Source organism: Silene latifolia, chromosome 1 (assembly GCF_048544455.1).
Source record: "Silene latifolia isolate original U9 population chromosome 1, ASM4854445v1, whole genome shotgun sequence".
Lineage (NCBI taxonomy): Eukaryota > Viridiplantae > Streptophyta > Magnoliopsida > Caryophyllales > Caryophyllaceae > Silene > Silene latifolia.
Window position 1 is genome coordinate 31,026,167 of NC_133526.1, and position 22,071 is coordinate 31,048,237.

The following is a 22,071-nucleotide window of genomic DNA, read 5'->3' on the forward strand; positions in this document are numbered from 1 at the left end:
AACATTCACTCTCACCTTCTCCAAATCGCTGGGTTATGATTCCTGTTTGTTCAACATTATTAATTAATGACTAATTAATTAAAGGTGGTCATGGGACTCTATAGTATGCAAAAACTGTTGCATACCGATTGCCACTGAAGGCGGGAGGGCATATTGAAGCAGAATAACAAATTGAAGGAGTAAATCATGAGACTGCACAAATCCCGCACGAACAGCACCTTTCACCACCACAATGCCCACCAGTGGAAGTATTATGTAGCGAACTACTATTATCCCAACAATAATTGTAACTTTAACTCTCGATCCTTTCAAACCTGTTAAATATTCAATTTCCCATTAGAAACTCAGACTCAAAATCATTAATCAAATTGAGCCAATTACCTTTAAGGAGGTTTGCGCCAAGTATCAAGGTTGCCAATGGTATGGCTGCGTCTCTGTTCAACAAAATTAGCTATGATTCTCAATAATGAATCAAATTTTGTATGCACGACATAAGTCGGTTTTGATGAATGTAATAGTGTCTCCCACAACACGTAGAGGAGAACTTTTGCCAAAAAGGAGCTTTCGAAAAGGAGGAATCATCCCAATGAAAATTCCGACTGCCTAGTTCAGGAAAGATGCAAGTACTGAGTTCGTCAATTTCTCAAAGAACGGAGATTAAAGTGAAAGCAAGAGATTCTTTCTATGATACCGCAGCAATTGTAGTAGGAGCCAACACTGCTTTCAGATTCATATTCTTGCAGGTATTTCTTAAACCCTGCCTTATCTTGAATGCACTTGCAACCTGCCAACAAGCTCGTAACATTTCCCGAACAGAAGGTAAACAAATGAATTGGACACCTTAAACTGGAAGTGGTAAACAAATGACCGGGACAGAGACTCAGGGTCCGTTTGGATTGAAGGAATTAGAGAGAAGGGGAGGGGAGGGAAAGGGAGGGATTTAATTTTCTTTGTTTGGATAAAAAATATGGGAGAAAGGAAATGGGAGGGGAGAGAAATGAGAGGACTTATTTTCTCTCCTATGGAACAAACTATAATCTTTCCAAGGGTGGCAAGATTTGGAAAGAAAACATTATTTGGACTCTAATTATACCACCAACATCCTTCAATCCTCCATCCATTCTTCATCTCCCTCCTTCCTCCCCTTCCATTTTCCTTTATAATTTTTGTTATCCAAACACCCACATCCCATTTGCCCTCCCCTTCTCTCCCCTCCCTTCACCTCCCCTCACTCCCCCTCCCCTCCCCTTCCCTCCTAAAATTGTATCCAAACGGACCCTCAGAGAGAGTATAAAACAGTGGTGTTTTTTGTACCATGAACTTGTTGGAGCTGGAGAAGTTGTCTACAGAACCTGCAGCTGACTGATGTGTACAAGGAAGTCGTTGTACGACATCCACAGTTGGTGTTTGAGTAAACTCTGAAGAACTGAGACGTTCAGAATCAGGGATGTTTACGACTGTGAGCCCACCTGGTTGCTTGTCAATGCCATCACACCCTTGGGCGGTTATGGTTTCGACTTTTTTATTTGAAGTGATCCTCACAATGTTGTAAACATAGAGCCACAAAAAGATTGAGCCCGTCTAAATACAGGAAGTAGAACAAGTTAGTTGATCTGTTAATATGTTGACACATTGTTGAAGGTAATAATACTTTAATGCTAAGAAGCTATTACCGCCATGGAAAGTGAAGCATAAGCTAGACCATAGTGATTACAGACATCCGCTGCTCCGAACGGACTGCCTGGTTGATTGCAAATTGCAGGAATGATAATGATGGGCAATACCCCAAGGTTCCCTGTGCAGGGGTTACATCAACTTATTTGTGTATCTTATAATAAAGACATACAGGATCATTATTCTATATCAGCAGTTGTAAAACGACCACATTTTCGACGCAGTATTCTCTCTTGCTTGTGACAGTCACAAGCTTGTAACCTCTCACAAGTCACAAGTCACAAGTCACAACCCTCTCCCACTTCCCCTCCCATTTATCCCCCCTTTGTCTCACGTCACTAGCTTGTAGGCTCAACTACAAGAACTAGTGCTCTAATAAAGTAATAATGTAATTGAATAAGGGAGTAAAGCAGTTCCATTATTTGATTAGAACCACAAATTAGTGGAAAATAGGCAAAATATCTTCTGAACAATGCATAAAGTTGAGAAACATACTACGTTATTAAAGAGTGATCTAATTCTTAGCGTTCAAATCAGTTTGTCGGCCGCCTTTTATTCTCCATCCGTCTCAAGCATTTGTTTGTTTCTTTATTAAAATACTACTCACAAACTTAATAACAAGTAGAGCGTAATTATCAAAGATGTCTACTTAACTAAAATACGGAGTAGTTCAGACGGAAGTGTGGAACAAACTAAAAGAGAGAAAATCCAACATATACGGAGTAACATTTAGTACAACAACAACATTACCCCAGTGTCAAAATAGCACCCGCAAATTGCGAGGTAGGGGTTCGAATGTACGCAGCCTTACCCTTATGTTAGCAACACAAAGAGGTTGTTTCCGAGTGACCCAAGATGAAAATTGCGTTGAGAACTGCATCGAACGACCACTACTTCATAAGAGAAAGAAACGCAGCCACTTTAGTGAGCCATTTTGCTTTATTCCATCATAATCCAGAACCAAAGAGTAATGAATCTTTGGCTCCATAGGAAATATGGAAAGTACGGAGTAACATTTAGTACGCGTAAAATTTTTTTTTTTTTTTTTTGAGAAAAGAACAATTCATTAATAGAACGTCATACGGCACTTACAAAAAATAACTATAATCGAAAACAAATCTAATGGAAACCAAAGAAAAATAATTTTCTTATAAACTAGGGATCTCAAAACAAAGATTTGACAATTCGGCTTTCGTCCCTATTATCGCTATCTTCATGTAGCTTTTGAGGGGATCCTTCGTTTGATTTATGAGATAAAATTTACCTCTGACTGGTTCCAAAGATCGTTGACAAATCACTTTTCCCCTTTGAAAGAACACGCTGCAAACCATCAACGAACTACTCCTAACTATATTACTGATGAAACTAAAACCACGAATAAATGGAAAACCCCCGAAATAAGGGATGGAAAAACGATTCTCACCAAAAGGGAGACACTTATTGAATAGAAAATAGGTATGCATACTATTGATTAAAATTTGAAACAATTTTGGGGCTTACCATCGATCGATTGATAATCGATGGAGCCCCTTGTATAATTTGATGGAGGCTAGGGTTTTTTAGAGAGAGTTTTTTGAGAGAGAATTTTAGAGAGAGTTTTTTAGAGAGTTTTTTTATGTGCATTACTGCGTAAAATTTTTAGTATACTTGTAAAAAGGACATGAATTACATAATTGTCTCACTAACAAAGTTTGATCATTGACGGGGCTAGAAAATACAATAGGAACGGTAAACACAAAAGTCTTTAACTCTGGGACACGAAAAATTAACATTTATTCAAATTTAAAGCGGGATTATCCCTACCAAGCAATATACTCCCTCTGTCTCAGTCGTTTGTTATCCTATTACATTTTTAGTGTCTCAGTTAATTATCGTCTTTCTATTTTAAGAATGAACTTGATTGACAATTTGATCATTCACATTTAATTTGTTTAATTTGTCATTTAGTAATTTACCCCTCCCTTTTTCTTAGTCTTTGTGCCGAAACCAAACAATAACAATTGACCGTTACTTATGGAAGGACTATTCACTAAAATGTATGTACTATATCGACTTAGATGACCAATAAGGTTTACCCCTCTCTACATAAGTACTTCCTACGTACTTCCTACGTAACAACTAACAAGGTCCTCCACTTAAGTAACGACATGAAAACCAACAAAAAACGGAGTTATACTCGTACACGGTACACAAAATTATTACTTTAATCATCAACTAGTTTGACGCAAATTCTCATTTCAAATGATTTCAACTTGAGATAGAAAAATATCACTATTTTGTTATAACTGAAATTGTCACTTCCTAACAATAAATTGGGGTAACTTTTTTATCATAAGACGGTTACATTTTCCGTCTTAATTTTATCACTCGTATGAAACGAGACTTGCTGATAGTTTAAAAACAAAAAACCAAGGCTTGGCCTGGAGTAGTGAAAAAAAAAAATACCTGAAGAACAAGATGAGACAACGAGACCCGTTATGTGTTTGGGAGTTCTTGTAATTTTTGCAATTACCCAACCCAATCCCGAGCCTATCACATATGTCAGCATGATGTTTATTGGCATAAACCACCTGTCATCTCGCCGAATTACAATATTAAAGTGTGTCGTAAGTAAACTTAGTTGACAAAGTCATGCGAAATAGTTTTACCTAAAACTTTATAAGATTGTCTTTTGGAGTGAAATTAGTGTCCGAAGATATTGTGAGTATCTCCTAGTTACTAGTATGTACCGATGGACTAAAGTTGTCTTTTGGAGTGAAATTAGTTGAGCCAAAAGAACGTGAACGAAATTGAATAAAAAATAAACTGAAGTGAATGAACCTAAATTTAAACTTGGGCTAAACTCTTTGATATGGGTGTTGCGTCTGACACGTGTCGAGTGTCGGTAACGGCTATTTTGTGCGAATTTTTTTAAAAAAAAAAAAATTGTCTAAAATGAAGTGTCGAAGTGTCGTATAGTTGTCAACACGATAACTCGATAAGTGTCAGATACGCGACACGGCAGCTAAATGAAGTGTCGGAGTGAGTAACATAGATTTGAACTCAACTAACTTGAAATGTAATTAATCCAAAATAGTAAAGAGATGCATGCTTACATGGGGACGAAGCCTTCCAAGGTGATTGTCTCAGCTATGTAGCTACCCACCAAAGCCGGACCAAATACATAAAACACCATCTAACAAAATACACATCAAAATAAAGCAAGCTTCATATAAGTTTGATAAATCGTATAGTACTCTCTTCAATTAACTTAGCTAATTTTTTACGTTTGTTCAAAATTTCCCGTAAAGAAGCAAATGAAAAGAAAACGAACTTGGTTCAAGTGACGACGAGCAGTGTCACTCAAGATGTCGATACGTTTGGTTGCAACAAAAACGCCCAACACAGTCATTAACAGAAATTTAATGATTGGCATTGAAGTTATTAATAGAAGAAGTATAAATGACCCCATTTTTTCCTCCCAAAACCCGCAACAAGCTAAAGCCTAAGGGTCATACAAATGCCTCCACTTCATTTATACTATATATTCACCATCAACTTTTCAAGAAAAAGGAATATGTTTCTGATGATTACATCAGACCTTTTACTCTCCTTAGCTTATGTGAATATTTTAGCTTAATGTTATATTGTACTTTTTTTAGCTTAATATTTAAGTGAACGAATTCAGAAATTTTATAATAACACTAATAATTGTAAAGTAGTTTAAAATAAGTGTTTTTATTGATGATGATTACAAGAGTAAACATGGGTGTTTATATACTGCTAAGCTAGAGAATAACTTGTGCAATATTTGCCTAATATGTGAGAGATAATATACACAATCATATCTTTATGATTACAATAGAATTATTATATAAAGATATATACTATAGTTGAGATATTATGATATCGTAGAATGATTGCGTGTATCGGTATTTTTATCTTTAACATTCCCGCTCAAGATGGACGGCCGTTGTCGAAGTCCAATCTTGGATATAAGCTCGAGGAACCGGGGTTTGTGAAGTGGCTTCGTAAGAGCATCTGCGAGCTGATCCGTGCCATTTATATGTTGAATTGTGGATGGTACCACGCTGTACTTGTTCTTTGACGAAGTGAAATGAGAGAGCAAGATGTTTCATTCGAGAGTGAAAGACGGGATTTGCTGAGTAGTGGGTCGCACTGAGATTGTCACAGTAGATAGCTGGCGACGTGGTGATTTTGATGCCAAGTTCTGTGAGAAGGGATGTGAGCCAAAGAACCTCCGAGGTTGTGTCAGCAATTGCGCAATATTCGGCCTCAGTGGAGGACCTTGAGAGAGCACGCTGTTTTCAAGACGACCAAGAGATTGGATTCTGTCCAAGATATACAATGTAACCACTGGTCGAAACATAATCATCGAGATCACCGCCTAAGTCAGCATCGTAAAAGGCATGAAGACAAAGGGGAGACGTTTTGTTTAGGTGAATGCCATAGTGAAGAGTGCCATTTAGATATCGAAGGAGTCGTTTTAGAGCAGACCAATAGTCCGTGGTGGGATGGTTAAGGAACTGTGCTAGCCTGTTTACCAAGAAATCGATGTCAGGGCAAGTAAGTGATAAGTATTTGAGGCTGTCAATTATAGCACGGTAATCGGTCTCATTGTCGATGGGTTTTTGAGGTTGTTTAGTGAGGGGTGGGTAAGTGAGCATAGGCGTAGGGGCAAAATTGCTCTCCTGCATATTGAATTTGTGAAGGAGATCAGACAAGTACTTGGTTTGATTGAGGTGAAGGCCCGATCTTGTGGGTGTAACTTCAATACCGAGAAAGTAGGATAAGGAGTCGAGGTCTTTAAGAGAGAATTTTGTGGAAATAGTTGATATAAATTGGGTAATTTGATGTGGGTTTGGACCGGTGACTATGATGTCATCAACATAAATGAGAACATATAAGGTGACGGAAGTTTTGTGTAGTATAAAAGGGAAGGGTTAGACAACGAGTTTTGGAATCCATAGGTGATGAGGAAAGCACGTAGTTCCGTGTACCATGCTCTTAGGGCTTGTTTGAGGCCATAAATGGCTTTGGTGAGTAGGCAAACATGGTCGGGTTTTTCTGGGTCAATGAAACCAGGAGGTTGGTCCATAAACACGGTGTCAGTTAGGTGTCCTTGAAGGAATGCGTTATTTACATCAATTTGGCGAAGATGCCAATTGTTGGTGATGGCAAGGGTGAAGATTAAATGAATGGTTGCGGGTTTAATTAAGGGACTAAAAGTTTCGGAGTAATCAATACCTGGACGTTGATGAAACCCTTTTGCGACAAGACGAGCTTTGTGTTGCTTGAGGCTACCATCGGGATTATATTTGACTCGATATACCCATTTGCATCCAACTATGTTTTGGGCGTTTTAGCGAGGAACAAGTGTCCATGTATTGTTTCGAATTAAGGCTTGGTGCTCTTCGATCATGGCGGCACGCCACCGAGGATCGATGAGGGCTTGTTTGGTTGTGGTGGGTGTGAGATGGGGACTGGGAACGATTTCTACTCTGGCATAGCGAGGGTTGGGTTTGCTTATATTGTTTGAAAGACGAGTGACATGCCGTGGTGGGAGTGGTGGGGGTGCTGGTGACGAGGTGGTGGAGTTGGTAGGAGAAATGATTATGGGAGTGGTAGTATAGGTGGGACAGTGCGGTGTAGGCACAAGGGGTTGATGGTCAGGAGTGGGAAGGTTCGAATGAAGGTTGGTGGCAGGTACGGGTGAAGGAGTAGGAGAGATTGGTTCAGAAGGCGAGGAAGAGGTGCTGGTGGGTTTAGGTTTGGCAGTGGGAGGGTGGGCAGCAACCGCGGATGGGGGGAGGATGTGGAGTGAGAGTGTACACCAGTTATCGATAGGAATGGGAGCGACCGAGGAAGGGACGGTGGTAAGCTTGGTGAAGGGTAATTCGGAGTCTACAAAACGAACATGGCTGGATGTGTAGACGCGATTCGAGGTTGGGTCGAGGCATAGATTGGCGCTCTGGGTGTTGGAATATCCAACAAATATGCAGGGTTTTGATCGTGGGTCGAGTTTGTGGTTAGAGTAAGGACGTAACCATGGGTAGCATAGAGCAGCCAAAGGGGTGTAATTTGTGATAGTTGGGATTTTGGTTGTGTAGTTTTTGATAAGGAGACTAGTTGTTAAGGGTGGGTGTTGGGAGTCGGTTGATTAGGTAAGCTGCTGTAGTAAACGCATAGGACCAAAAGGAAGGGGGCATTTGAGCGTGTGTGAGAAGTGCAAGACCAGTTTTGACGATGTGTCGGTCGTTCCGCGAAATCGTTATGTTCGGGTGTATGTGGAGGAGAGGTGAGGTGAGTGATGCCATTGTCCAGAAGGTACGTGATTAATTTTATATATTCACCGCCATTATCCGAGTAAAATTGGCGAATGGGTTTTTGAAAATATTTTTCTATGATCGCTTTGAAACGTTGGAATATGAGTAATGTGTCAGACTGGTTTTTGACGGGATATAACCATGAGTAATGAGTGAAGTGATAAAATAGAAAATGGTTGCTTATGGCTTTTATTCGTTAAACAAGCATTACAATAAGGGAAATCAGAGATGCGTAAATTAAAGGTGCGATTAAGAATTTTGAGTGTGGCATCGTTTGGGTGACCAAGACGATGATGCCATAGACTGGAGGAGGAGGCGTTGGAAGAGAGCTTGTTGGCTGAGTAGACGTGTGGAGGGGGAGGGGGGCACTCATAGGTGCCGTCATGGAAGTCACCATGGAGAGGGATGGATCCTGTCGAGATTTCCTTAAAACGGAAAGAAGAAGGTGAGAATAGAGCAATAGCGTTATTGTCTCGACAAAATTGTGAGACGGATAAAAGTTTGCGAGAAATAGATGGTATTACGAGAACATTATTAAATTTAAGAGTATGAAAGGAGTGTGAGAGAAAGAATGAACCGAGATGTGTGATGGGTAGAGACGAGCCATCGCCAATTACTAGATCATCAGGTCCGTCATAGGGGGAGTGGAGGGAGAGCGTGTTTAGATCATTGGTGACATGATGAGATGCACCACTGTCAATTAGATAGGAGGAGGGTGGAGCAGCGGATGTGGTGGTAGTATGGGCATAAGGGCGATGTGTTTTGTTGTGTGATGGTGGAGGAGGGAACACAACATTCGGGTATAGGGCACGAAAGTCAGGACAGCCACCCGTGACGTGACCTTGTTCACGACAGAAGTGACATTTGCCCTTAAAGGGTTTGGGTTGATTGGTGTGGGTGGGAGTGGGAGTGGGAGTGGGAGTGGGAGTGGGCAGGAGACCACGGTGATTGGTTGAGGGAGGTGGATTGTTACGGTGGTTGGAGTATTGTCGGGATTGGTTATGAGGGTATTAAGGACGAGTATGAGCAGCGTGGGCAGAAGGTGGGAAAGAGGATGTGTCGGGTTCGTTTTTTACGGTTAACTCATGTTGTATGAGTTTTTCGTGAAAGGCATCAAAAGATATGGGGGTATCTCGAGCACGAACGGCATCGATTACGGGTTTGTATAGGGTTTGATTGAGGCCATGGATGATTTTGGAAGTGATATCCTCGGCATCAACGGGTTTGCCAAGTTGAGCGAGTTGATCCGTACATGCCTTTTATGGACAACATGTATTCGGAGATGTTTTTGTCGCCAAGGGAGATGTTGTTGAGGCGATCTTTTATTTGGAGGATGTGACCACGAGAGGGTTTTGCATGGGTGGTTGCGATTGTGGTCGAGGCCTCGTAGAATGTTGTGGCACCAAGGATGATAGGCGACACCGTGTCATCGAGGGTGCTTGCGAGAGCACCTAGGATGAGTTTGTCTTGGCGAAACCAAGTGGCATATGCCGGGTTTGTAATGGGTGTGGGTTTGTCATTAGGTTTGGCATCAGATGGGGAGGGTGTGATGGTTTCAGGAGGTGGTGGACAGGTGCCGTCGAGGAAGGCAAAATGTATGTAGCCTTGGAGCAGCCTGGTGATTTGAAACTGCCAGGCTCGATAGGTGGAAGAGGTGAGCTTGGTGCAGCCGGGGAAGTGGATGGAAATGAGGGGTTTTGTGGGTTCATCAGAGTTGGGGATGAGGGCATTGGATGTTGTCATGGGTATGTTGAGGAGGATGGTGATGGTAGCGACAAGAAGTGTAAGTATTAGGATCGACTGATATCCTGATACCATGTAAGTGTTTTTATTGATGATGATTACAAGAGTAAACATGGGTGTTTATATACTGCTAAGCTACAGAATAACATATACAATATTTGTCTAATATGTGAAGATAATATACACAATCATATCTTTATGATTACAATAGAATTATTATATAAAGATATATACTATAGTTGAGATACTACTATATGATAGAATGATTGCGTGTATCGGTATCTTTATCTTTAACAATAATTTTTAAAACAAACCTTGAAAATTTTATTATAAAATTCAGAAACTATATAATCAGCTGTACCATTAGAGGTAATACCTCATATACAGGTCCGTCTTTGAGGGTCAGCAGCCCATGTGATCGCCCAGGGCCCCCAAAAATTTGGCCCAAAACTGGCTTTTAGGCGTCTGGTAGAGAAGAAAGTTTGATACGACAAGCTTTTGTAATGGGTGGATTTTCTTGGAAAAGTAAGACATCATGTGAGGTTCGACTACTTTGCTCGCTCATTCAATGAAGTCGTTTTATTAAATCCAGGGTTTTGTTTTGTTTTCAAATTAATCACGACAGTCTCATCTTATTCTTTAGTCCTTGCTCATTAGTCAAAACCGGGCTCCATCACACTTTAAAATCATATAACAAAAAAACTTAATGCGCTTACTATATGAAATAGTGATTGGTTCGTATGTTTCTTTGGTTGGCAGCCCATGGTAGGCTAATGGTTAATGTTAATCGAGTAATTCGAAATATGGGTGATGACCCGTTATGCCCACGTTGTCACGAGGTTGAAGAAACTACCGATCACCTTTTGCGACATTGCTATGTCTCGAGACTAATTTGGAATTCGCTGGGTATTGACGTAAATGATGGCTCATTTTATAATCCATCATTTCCTATTTGGCTGTCGAGAAACGCAAGCAACGAGGTAAGTAATATGATCCCGGACTGGCCTATTTATTTTGCTCTTACCTGTTGGTGGATATGGAAATGGAGGAACAATGTGGTTTTCGGGCAAGGCAATGAGAACCCAACGAATCCAGGTACATTTCTTCACCAACAGTTCGAATCGACCAAGTTGGCATTTGATAGGTCCGATATATTAACCCCACAACCTAGACAGTCCAACACGGAAATTTTTGTACGATGGCTCCCACCTCCACATGGATGGTATCAGCTCAACACAGATGGCGCGTCAAAAGGTAATCCAGGCCCAGCAGGAGGAGGGGGTATCTTCAGGGATGAGACGGGGGACTTTATCTCAGCATACTTTTTCTCATGTGGTAATTGTTCCTCCATGAAGGCGGAGCTGCTCTTGTTGGCTGGATTAGAGAGGGCTAAATCCATTCACTTGACTAAGCTTATTATACATATGGATAATAAGCCCTGTGTCGAGCTTATTAACGAAGACCAACTTGTTAGCAATAGCCTCAAATTTATTGTCAAGCGATGCAAAGATTTAATCCGAGAAGCCGGTTGGATAGTCAAAGTGGAGCATACCTACAAAGAAGCTAACAGAGCGGCGGACATGTTAGCTAATCGAGGCGTCCTTTCCAGCACGATTATTACTCACTTAGATTATCCTTTTAATGAGCTACATTTTGTCCTTCGGGAAGATATTTTTGGGGTAGCTATTCCCCGTGTAATAGCTAATAATTAAACTCGGGGCGTTGCCCCTCATTAGTACCAAAAAACAAGTGATTGGTGATAGCTATATTAGTAAGTATTGTAGGTAAATTATCGCTTGATTGTACACAAATGTTTAAGTAAAACGGTTATATATAAAAAATTTTGAACTTTCCAAGGTCCTCAATATTTTTCATACATTTATGAATTATCTCTAGATACACACTTATTTTTCTAGTGATCATTACAGATATTTTAGTACTATTTACAGTATTATTATTATACTAGTGCTAATCCTGTGCGAAAGCGCGGTATTTTTAGATATAAATGTTAAGAGAATTTGACAATAATAATACGGAACATGCACGTAGTGCCCTTGAACGTTGATGTCTTGCCCGAAATACCCAATTTTTTTTTCCGGAAAACTTTAAGAAGTTATAACTCGTGTTTACGAGCTCATAAAGTGACGATTTGTTTTTTCAAATTGATTATTCGATCAATAGATATGGTCACTCAAAGTTTGTTCGGTAAAAAAACTTTGACGTGCAAAAACTCCTAGTCACGGGATCCAAATACTATATTTTTTTTTCCAAATCGTAGTTCTCGAAAAGATAATCGATTTGAAAAAAAAATATCACTTTATCTGAACTCGTAGACACAAGTTATAGCCTCTTTAAATCTTCCAGAACAAAAAATTGGGTATTTCGGGCACAAATTCGAAACTTCAAGGTTACCGCGTACATTTTCCCATAATAATATTTATTCCATTTTGAAAGAGCATAGAATTTGCTTTGTTCATGTAAAAGCTAAACAATAATTTATAAAAAATTTGTACTCCCTCCCATCCAAACCAAAAATAACAGTTGCTTTATCACACTTGTCGAGACACGTTTTGCAAAGTGAATATCTTTAGTTACACATTATTAAAAATTACAACAAATTGATATTCTTATAGCATTCATGACGATTAATCAAACAAAATCTCACATGACTATATTTTGTCATATAGATTAAGAATAATATCAAAAATTCCCTACGATCATAATAATGCCAAAAAAAAGTTACATTTGGTTTGGATGAGAGGGAGTAAATATCAATTAAGAGGTAAATATTGTATAAGACTACTTATAGATCCTGGTTTGTAAATATCGTCGACGTTTTAGTAACTATCATCGACATTTTTATTAAAAAGACGAGTCTACCCCTACCATCTCCTCTTCCACCACCATTGTCACGCTGCCGCCGCCACCACCACCACGTCTCCACTAACACCACTGCCACGAGACGTCTTAGGTGAGTTTTTGTAACACCCCAAGTTATTGAGAGTAAGGTTGTCCCACATCAGGGAATTGAGGAGGTTGTGATATGTTTATAAGGGATTGCACCCACCACTTAGTAACAAGGCCTTGTGCTTTTGGGCTTAAGTGAGGACAAATAACTGGCCCAAAAGTGCACACTCATCTTATTGGGTTGTGTTACGACAATGGTGGGTCGGGTGGTTATAGTTTTTTTTTTTTTTTTTGTTAAATTAGTATAAGAATTGAAGTTAAACTATTAAATTAAATTGTTTATCATTGTATTTTTCCCTTATTATTGTTGTTAAATGATTATAAGAGTCGGATTTGGTTATTTAATTGAATTGATGTATTTCGTTTTTGATTGGGTTTGTCGAAAGATTGTTGGGTTGGCTAGCCATGGAGCAACGTCGGAACTCAACGTGGATGTCATGGTGAAACGTTGAATATCAACGTGGCTACCATTGGCAAACTTCGAAATTCAACGTGTAACCATGGTGCCACGTTGAGATCCAACGTTTGGCCATGGTTAGGACTGTTCACTCAGCGGTCCGGACCAAAGATCAGACCGGACCGAACCATTTGGTCCGGACCAAATTTTGTTTGGTCCGGTCCACGGTCCACCTATTTACTCTACTTTGGTCTTCGGTACGGTCCTGGACCAAACCGAATAAACCGCTGACCGGACCGTGGACCGAAGCCATGTAAGAAACGAATTTTTTAAATTGTAATATTATTGCTTTTATTTACTGCTTTGTTTATACGTATTACAAGATGTGCAATTATATAGTTAAATATAGTAAGAAAATAATAATGTTTATTTTGATCGTTACGAACTTCTCGAGTTCTAGTTTTATATGCTAAAACATGTCAATGACAATAATACTTGGTCCACTTTGGTCCATTTGGTCATGTCCGGTCCACGCATTTTTATGGTCCGGACTGGACCGGACCAATATTAATATGGTCCGGTTCTCGGTCCACCTCTTAACCCTTCTTTGGTCTTCGGTCCAGAGAGTTTGATCCGGTCCGGTCCCGGACCAATAAACACTCCTAGCCATGGTGATTTTTTTTTCTCAAAAGTTCTTAGTTATTGAAATTGTTAAAATCTTACATGGCAAAGGCATTGCACTTGCTCTATGTGGATTAATTTGGAGATTTTTAGATAAAATGACAATTCATTTATTTATCATCATTGTATTTTGATGTGAGAAATAAAAATTTAAAACGTGAGAAGCCACGAAATGAGTATTTTAATAAAAGTTTTTCTTTTGATGAGAAATTAATGATACTTAAGAATTTTTACCAATAACATATTTTATTAGCCACAACTTCCCATCATAAAAAGTCAAAACAATTTTTATCATAAATTTTTTCATAATGTGTAATATTAAATGATAAATATTTAAATCTAAAACATTATGCTCATTTATAACCCATTATGCCTATAATAATATATCCTAGATACTAAACTCAATTTTAGGAAAATATTTAGGCGGTAAAATATAGCGCTTCTCTTATTCTTTTAGTAGACAAGGGATGTGACATGATATCATTACCTTTTCCATACAAGGAATAGAACATAGCCACTACCAATTAGTGGTAGGGTGACTACCTCCTCTAATCAGTGCTTGCTGACACTCAATACCAATACCTAGTGCTGATTTTTTTAATCTCAAATATACAAAAAACTGAATATGTGAAATAATTGAGACGGACGGTACGGAGTATATGTTTTGGATCGAACATCGAAAAAATACAAGACCAAATGAAATTTCTATGTAAACTACGCTGCTTCAATTGGCAATTAAAAATCAAGATTAAGGATATCATTAATCATGTTCAAATGCTTCTTGTCCCATTGAAAAAGTTGCCAAAAAAAAGTCGCAACCTTACTATAAATCTTTTCAGCTCGGAAGGACATGGTGGCAGAAACAGGAGAAACAGGGGAAAACTGACGAATGCAACTCTGGATGTTTGTCCAAGCCATTGCCATTTTGCCATGCTACAAGCACATAAAGCAACCATTGAAAGACCTTAATTTTGCCAAAAACAAAATCAGACGTGCGCACTTACTTAGAATCAGATTTTATTTCATCCATGTCAGTTGAGGAAGAATAGATGCTCAAATCTAAACAAAATAAAAAACGATCTTAAGAACAAAAGATTACAAGTAATCCACCAACACGTGCGACCATGCGGACCTATGATTTTTAATTTGGGATAGTAAAGACTGAAGAAGTTTACCGTGTGATCACTTCTTAAAAACTAGAGGTTACATTTCTCAGAGTAATCAAATAAAGGTTACATTTCAGAGTAATCAAATAAAGGTTACATTTCACAGAATGATGAACATGTCATACAAATCCTAATTACTTTTATGACATAATCAACAATCAATAACTAGATAAGTTAAATAATACTCGTAGCTCGTATTTATCCAACCTGCAGCTCGTAGTTGCTAGAAATCCCACAGAAAAAGAATGTACAAACTCAATTTTTAATGGGCTTATTATTTTACCCAAAAAAAATACTAGAATTCTCATTTACTCTATAAAAAATTAATGATGAATATCACAATTTCAAAATCTGTAAAATAAGTGGGATTTCAAATGAAAATAAAGAGGAGTTTTATTAGTGAGGAAACATTAGCCCATTCACCGATTGGCAATTTGTATGGATATTTAAAGGAGTAGCACCTGTGATGACTCTTCACTTACCCCTTGGATCTGGTGGACACGACTCGGACAGGGATACAGACATGAATCCCTTGTCTGATCTTTTCTTTGATTTTTTTTTTAACTAATAATCAATTTTTTCTGAAAAAATAAGAGTTAGCAGAGTCCAAATTTAAATTTGGATCTTAATATCCGAGTCCTTGTTTTTGAGATTTCAAGGATCCTGCAGTCAGAGTCGTACTGTGCCGGATCCTCATCCAAGTCCAAGCATCACAGAGTAGCGCTCCTTGGGGGGGGGGGGGGGGGGGGAAAAAAAAAAAAAAGGAAGAAAAAAAAGACTCTTGAGAGAAGTTAAACCCACAACCTTTGCAAGCAGGAAAATAAAACACATTAAAAGCGCTCAGCCACGGCTTTCATCATGCACGTTTACTGCACTTAGTCGTACATATATTTATTTGTTCCTTCCACGTATTCAGGTTCTTTTTTAAAGTAGTCACGTGGAAGTAGGTAAAGAGCTCAACATTCACCCTCCACAAATGATATGCTTAACAAAGAAAGGTGAATTTTTGGAGTGAATCAACTAAAACAGATAAATGACCAAACTCAGTACTACATTGAAGGCAACAGAAGGTAATTCAACCTAAAAAACTAATGGAGAAAAGAATTTACATAAGCACCATTAGATCACCAAAAACACGAGAAAATATATGAAAGTTTCGTAGCAATAAAAAAGAATTTACATAAGCACAACATTTATATGCTGATAGTAATTAGTAACAATAAAATCGGGAAAAAGTCGGTGTGCAATACATATTTACCTGAATCCTTGACAAGCTTCTGTTTCACCACTCATGTAAAATCAAGAAAACCACCATATGCAGTAGTAGCAGTACCTCTTATAGTGGCAGTGTCTTGCAAAAAGTCAGTGTGCAATACATTAAAAAAAGCAACAATAAAATCGGGAAAACAAATAATAAAGATCATTGAGGTAAGCATTCACCAGGTTTAGAATGTACAAATGGAGAGAAGAATTTACATGTGTTTCATTAGATCACCACCAATTAGGGAGGCTAATCAACGAATACAAATTCATACTTGATTCAAGAAAAAACAAAAATTATAGAACTAAAAATACTGAACCATGCAGCAAGAAGAGAACTGCTACATCACACCTTACACATTCCTACTGGTCTGGTAGCCGAACAACTAATACAGTTCAAGCGTCTGCTTCTGGAACATGGGTCTGGTCAGAGGGTAGCAAGTAGCCGACAATTTTCTTCAATTGAACCCGCCCTATTGCAACCCAAAAGTTAACATCTGTAACACCACATGACAAAATGATCGTGAAATAAATCCTTATCCATATAAACTCAACCACAAGTTTGTGGTATTTGCTAATAATAGCAAATAAATCCCCACCATCATATGTGCACATGCTAGGAGGGAGTTAGAGTAAGCCTTCACTCCTACAATTTGTCATGAGATAATCGCCCCGCATCTGTATAAAGCACAAAGGCAGTGAAAGTAACAGAGCCCAGAAACAGTAATGCATAACCCATTTAAAACAATTAGATAACAGAACCGTTATGCATCTTGTTAACCTCCAACGAAGCGACATCGAATTCTCTTGCTCTGAAACTGATCAGGCATCTTTTGTCCATCAGAAATCTGTTATATAAAACAAGACAGCAATGAACTGAACCAAGAAAGAGGTAATGCATTTAGCATACTTCCCCTTCAAAACATCCACAAAAGAATGGTCACCCATCTACAAAACTCCTCCATACCGAGCTCTTTCAATGTCCATCTGCCATTGCCTATCACCAACAGCCATAGTTCACAGAAATATTATATAAGAGAGCCCTCTATGACCATTGTAAAGCAATAAGAAGTGGTATGCCCTCATCTTAAAACCACCTTATCAGTAGCAGAAGTGGACATGAAGTCCTTCACGCTAGGAAGAGGAACCTCCTGAAACCAGCGATGGTTAAGGGCTTCTTCTGCAGTAATTCTCTGCGAGCAAAAAAACCAAAAGAAACCTTAAATGAGAGATGGATTAAGTATGAATGAAATGTAAACATCTTATACTTGGAATAAACTGAACCACAAAAAGAAACAAAGACACACCTTCTCTGGTTCATATGTTAACAATCTGCTAAGTAAGTCAAGACCCGAGTCAGAGAGCACGGGAGAGCCAGTGAAGAGAGCACGAGGGAATTGCTTATGCAATTGGTTATGCCTGAAAACAGAAATCAGTTAAAATGATTAGCAAAATGTTAACCAGGAATGCTATTATACACAATGGAAGGTGGATATACAGCTTTGTGCCAGATAAATCACTTACGGTTGGTGAACATATTTAAGTTTAGAACCGGGTAACTTTCCGTAGCTTGGCCAAGTGTTGGCGTTTGGAGTTCCAAGCATCTTGAATATCTGCAAATAAAACCACCAACTAAACACATTAACTTAAGAACCAAGCAGAATAGAGACCTTAAATTTCACCAAGGCGAGAATAAGTACCTTGTTTATTTGCTCAGCCTCTGTTTTCCCATCAAATAATGGTTTGTTGGTTAATAGCTCGGCCATTATGCATCCCACAGACCACATATCCACAGCAGTGGAATATTCTTTGGCTCCAAGCAGAAGTTCAGGAGCCCTGCAAAAGCGTAAAAACACCATTAACTTAACAGTTGCAAAATGTAGCAGTCAATACATGATTTAACATAGAAGCAAAAAAAAAACAAGGAAATCAACAAGTTCTGCAGCTCACCTATACCAAAGAGTGACAACAAGAGAAGTATACGGCTTCAAGGGGCTACCATACTGACGTGCCATCCCAAAATCGCATATTTTCAGGTCACCCTTGTCATTCACCAAAAGATTTGATGTCTTTAGATCTCGGTGAAGAATCCAATTGTCATGCAGATATTTAACACCTTCCAAAAGCTGAAGCATCAAACCTTTAACTTGACTCTGACTAAAACACTGTTTTCTCGATTTCATCAGTGCCTTAAGATCATGCTCTACATAATCCATCACCATAAAAATGTTATCAAAACCATTACGGACACTATCATCCACAACTACTTCTCTAACGTTAACAATAGACGGGTGATTCAAGGCCAAAAGCGTATTAATCTCTCTCAAAAAGTAAATAGGAAACCCTTCCCCATTATCTTTATCCATCTTCAGCTTCTTCAACGCCACTATTTCGCCATTCTCCTTGTCCCGCGCTTTGTGCACAATACCATAACTTCCCTCACTTATCCTCCCAAGCCTCTCATAATCAAACACACTACTACACCCCAAAAGCATATTTCTCCTCCCACAGGCAACACCTCCATTCTCGCTATCGGAGTCAGATTCACTCGCAATTTCATCCTCTCCATTATCAAGGTCCATATAATCCTCATCCTCAGACTCATACTCAGTACCACTTCCAACACATCGTCCACCAGACCCACTAGATAGATTCCCTGAACCATCCGACACATCCCTTTGTGTAACCCCACTCTCAGGGCTACAACTCCTCCTCTTAGCCACCACTAAACCATCATCCACATCCACAGCCCACCGAGAAGTCGAAATATGATGAGCACGCGTAAAGTCCTCCTCGTCAAGTTGTCCTGGCTCCCGATCATCTTCCACCGTCAACGAAGATCGTCCTCCAACATCATCTTCAACATCCCACAAACCAGGCGATAATTTCCTCTTCTTTTGAAGAGGAATATCCACACCCTCATCAAATTCCATAACATCATCATAATCACCTAGAACTCTCCATTCAACATCTTCTGACCTAATTTTAACTCCAAATCCAAAATCCCCCTTTCGCTCCACCGATCCCCTTTTTGAAACATGAGACAAATCTACTCCCCTTGTCAAACTAACTTTCGCAGCAGCCATAATATCAACAACAACAACAATCACAACAAAAGGAATCCGCTGAATTAATCACAAATCACAAAATCAACGAAGCCAAACCCTAATTCACAATTATTTTTTTTAAATTTTTCCTTCTGAAACAATCAGATCTAACGATAATAGATGATTTTACACAGCAATCAGATCAAATTAATATAACGATTGACGAATCACGAATCAATACCAAACCCTAGAACAATTCTTCAATTTTTTTCCTGGAACAAAATCAAAATCAAGAGCTAAAATTCTTACCGAAAGAGAGAAATTGAGATCTGAGAAAGGTTATCTGGGGAATCGTAATTGTGGACGAAGAATTGGGGGAAAAGATAGGGAAGGAAAAGTCTTCGACGGCAAGTATAGAGACACGAATATTCGGGATATTGTTATGATAATATATGAGACGCGTAAGAAGATATGAAAGGGGTTTCAATTTATTATTTATATTGTCGGCTATGATTTAATTTAGGTCGGCGAAATTTTGGACTTTTGGGTATTGTGAGTTGGGCTACTTAAGTTGTACTTGTTCTGGACTTTTGGGTTGTTTGTGGGGTGGGGTGTTCTCTCGAGGATAGGACACATTTAAGAGTAATATCTACAATCACAAATTACAAATCTAGTCTAGTATCTATCTATCTATCCATCTATCTATCTATATTAATAAAGGAAGTCTTTTTCGAGCTATATTAGAGTCTCCAACCTTTACAAAACACTTAAATAAAATAAATAATGCTAAAATAAATATGAATTACATATACAATTCACGAACAAATATTAGAGCTAGGAATCCACACTACACTTTGTGTAGGTTGAATCATAGATTAGTTATGCCACCTGAAGAGACTTTGTGTAGCTATTGAAGTGCAGATTAATTATGCTACTGAAAAATAAAGAACACATAAATAAATTACAACTACTCCATACAAGATAGAAATTGGTAAGATTAGATTTTAACGTAGGACTCTTCTTAGTACATATCCTATATAAATATATATATATATATATATATATATATATATATATATATATATATATATATATATATATATATATATATATATATATATATATATATATATATAGATTTGGGATCCTGGTGAACTACCAAGATAATGAGAACTGTGAGAACCACTCACAACCATTAGACTCTAAATAAATATGGACGACTGAGATTATTAACTCGCTTATTATCCTAAGTTTCTAACGCACAAACACCACAAAAACTCAAACACTGCCGTTTTACGCATTTTGCTTTCTCGTTCCTCTTTCTTTCTCTCACTTCGATAGTTTAATCACATTTTCACAGTGATTTCATCTACAATGATCAACTGGCTTTCTCTCTACCGCCTCCTTGTTCGTATGCTCTGATTTCATCTATGATTCTCTTACTTTTTTTCTTCAAATTTAGGTAATTTCTCAAATTCCCCTAATTCTTTCTTATTCCTCAATTTTTACAATGTTTATGCTTCAAATTAATTGATTAGGGTTTCATTCCTGAATTGTTTTGCATTCTTTTTGGTTTTGTTGCTTTCAATTGTTTTGAATCCAAAGTCGGGCATCTCTATGGTATTGGAATAAATGGTAGGAACCCTCCTTTAGCGTCGACATCTTCTTCTAGACTCAAAATCGTCATTACATCAGATCTTTGCTAATGGAATTAAGTCGACATTTTGTCGATATAGATGAACAAGTCCGTACGGAGGAGACTAAAATGATTGCCCTACGGAATCGGCAGGTCAAGATTGAAACAGAGGCATGGAATGATGCTGCAAAGGAGTACCAAGATTTGTTAACTCAGATGTGTCACAAAAAACTTGCCCCTAACCTCCCTTACATTAAGTCTTTGTTTTTAGGTTGGTTTGAGCCACTCAAGGATGCTATCAATGCGAAAGCGGAGGACTTGTCTAAGATTGGGAAGAGCAAGAGCCGTTGGGGTTATGAATCTTATTTTGATGCTTTGCCTTCGATATGATGGTCGTTATCACTATGCATACCTTGATATCTATGTTGATGATAGGTCATGGCCATCGTGTGCCAACTGTTTTACAAGCATCAACTGAAATTGGTTAAGCTATTGAGCATGAGGTATTTTTTTTTTTAAGTCAATCAAACTATTCTATATTACTCCCCTCTTCCTCCGGTCATTTGTGGTCATTTGTTGTCGTTTTCCATATTGGCATATTGGGTATCTCAATGAGTTGTTTTCTTTTCTATTTTAAGAATGAACAATTTGATGACTCATTCCTCTTTTCTTGGTCTTTGTGGCAAAAACAAAGTACAACAATTGACCGGAACGGAGGGAGTGTTTATTTTCTTATGGAAGATAGATAGATAAGTCAATTAATTAAACCAAACCAAACCACTGTATGTATATTTCTGTCAGGCTAAACTTCGCAGATTTTTAAATTAGATGCTATGTGCCTATGGTACTCCAACTGAGATGCAAGTGTCAAGGGCAACTATTTTGCCAAATGTGGAACTAAAGAAAGACTTGAAATTTTCATTGTGTTTGGTAAAGTTTATGGATTAAAGTCCTTATTGTCATACTCATACTCTCCTACAGAGAACCTTCCCCCCTTCACCGAAAATGAGTCTTCTGTTTGTTTTAAAGTCCTCATTTTCGAGTTAGTTACCCTGTAGTTCTAATTTTGTGTTGCATAATTATTATGACTGGAATCCTGTTGAATACTTGGCTATGTTGTTTGCAATACCGAGCAATGCTAAAATTGGACACTAGGATTTTATTGTAGTAATTT

At 38.4% G+C, this 22,071-nt stretch overlaps 2 protein-coding genes across 5 annotated transcripts; both read right to left on the reverse strand.

The window, feature by feature from the left end:
* Positions 1-178: 178 nt before the first annotated feature.
* Positions 179-5,145, reverse strand: LOC141602247 (protein PIN-LIKES 3-like). 2 transcript variants are annotated; one of them, XM_074422551.1, is made up of 7 exons: positions 4,770-5,145; positions 4,120-4,244; positions 1,674-1,795; positions 1,315-1,581; positions 692-784; positions 382-603; positions 179-314 (listed from the first exon to the last, which is right to left on the reverse strand). In XM_074422551.1, the coding sequence occupies exons 1-6, from the start codon at positions 4,847-4,849 to the stop codon at positions 472-474; spliced, it is 819 nt and encodes a 272-aa protein (XP_074278652.1). In that variant the 5' UTR covers positions 4,850-5,145; the 3' UTR covers positions 179-314; positions 382-471. The 2 variants fall into 2 exon arrangements, with proteins under 2 accessions (XP_074278652.1, XP_074278655.1); XM_074422554.1 differs by lacking the exons at positions 4,120-4,244; positions 4,770-5,145 and adding an exon at positions 2,939-3,394.
* An 11,207-nt stretch (positions 5,146-16,352) lies between these two features.
* Positions 16,353-19,777, reverse strand: LOC141602252 (cyclin-dependent kinase G-2-like). 3 transcript variants are annotated; one of them, XR_012524404.1, is made up of 8 exons: positions 19,571-19,777; positions 18,165-19,280; positions 17,915-18,050; positions 17,739-17,827; positions 17,522-17,633; positions 17,312-17,407; positions 16,814-17,211; positions 16,353-16,711 (listed from the first exon to the last, which is right to left on the reverse strand). XR_012524404.1 is itself a non-coding variant. In XM_074422558.1 (6 exons), the coding sequence occupies exons 1-6, from the start codon at positions 19,298-19,300 to the stop codon at positions 17,191-17,193; spliced, it is 1,590 nt and encodes a 529-aa protein (XP_074278659.1). In that variant the 5' UTR covers positions 19,301-19,439; the 3' UTR covers positions 16,353-17,190. The 3 variants fall into 3 exon arrangements, 1 of the variants encoding a protein (XP_074278659.1); XR_012524403.1 differs by lacking the exon at positions 19,571-19,777 and having other exon boundaries at positions 18,165-19,439; XM_074422558.1 differs by lacking the exon at positions 19,571-19,777 and having other exon boundaries at positions 16,353-17,211; positions 18,165-19,439.
* Between the last annotated feature and the right edge of the window lie 2,294 nt (positions 19,778-22,071).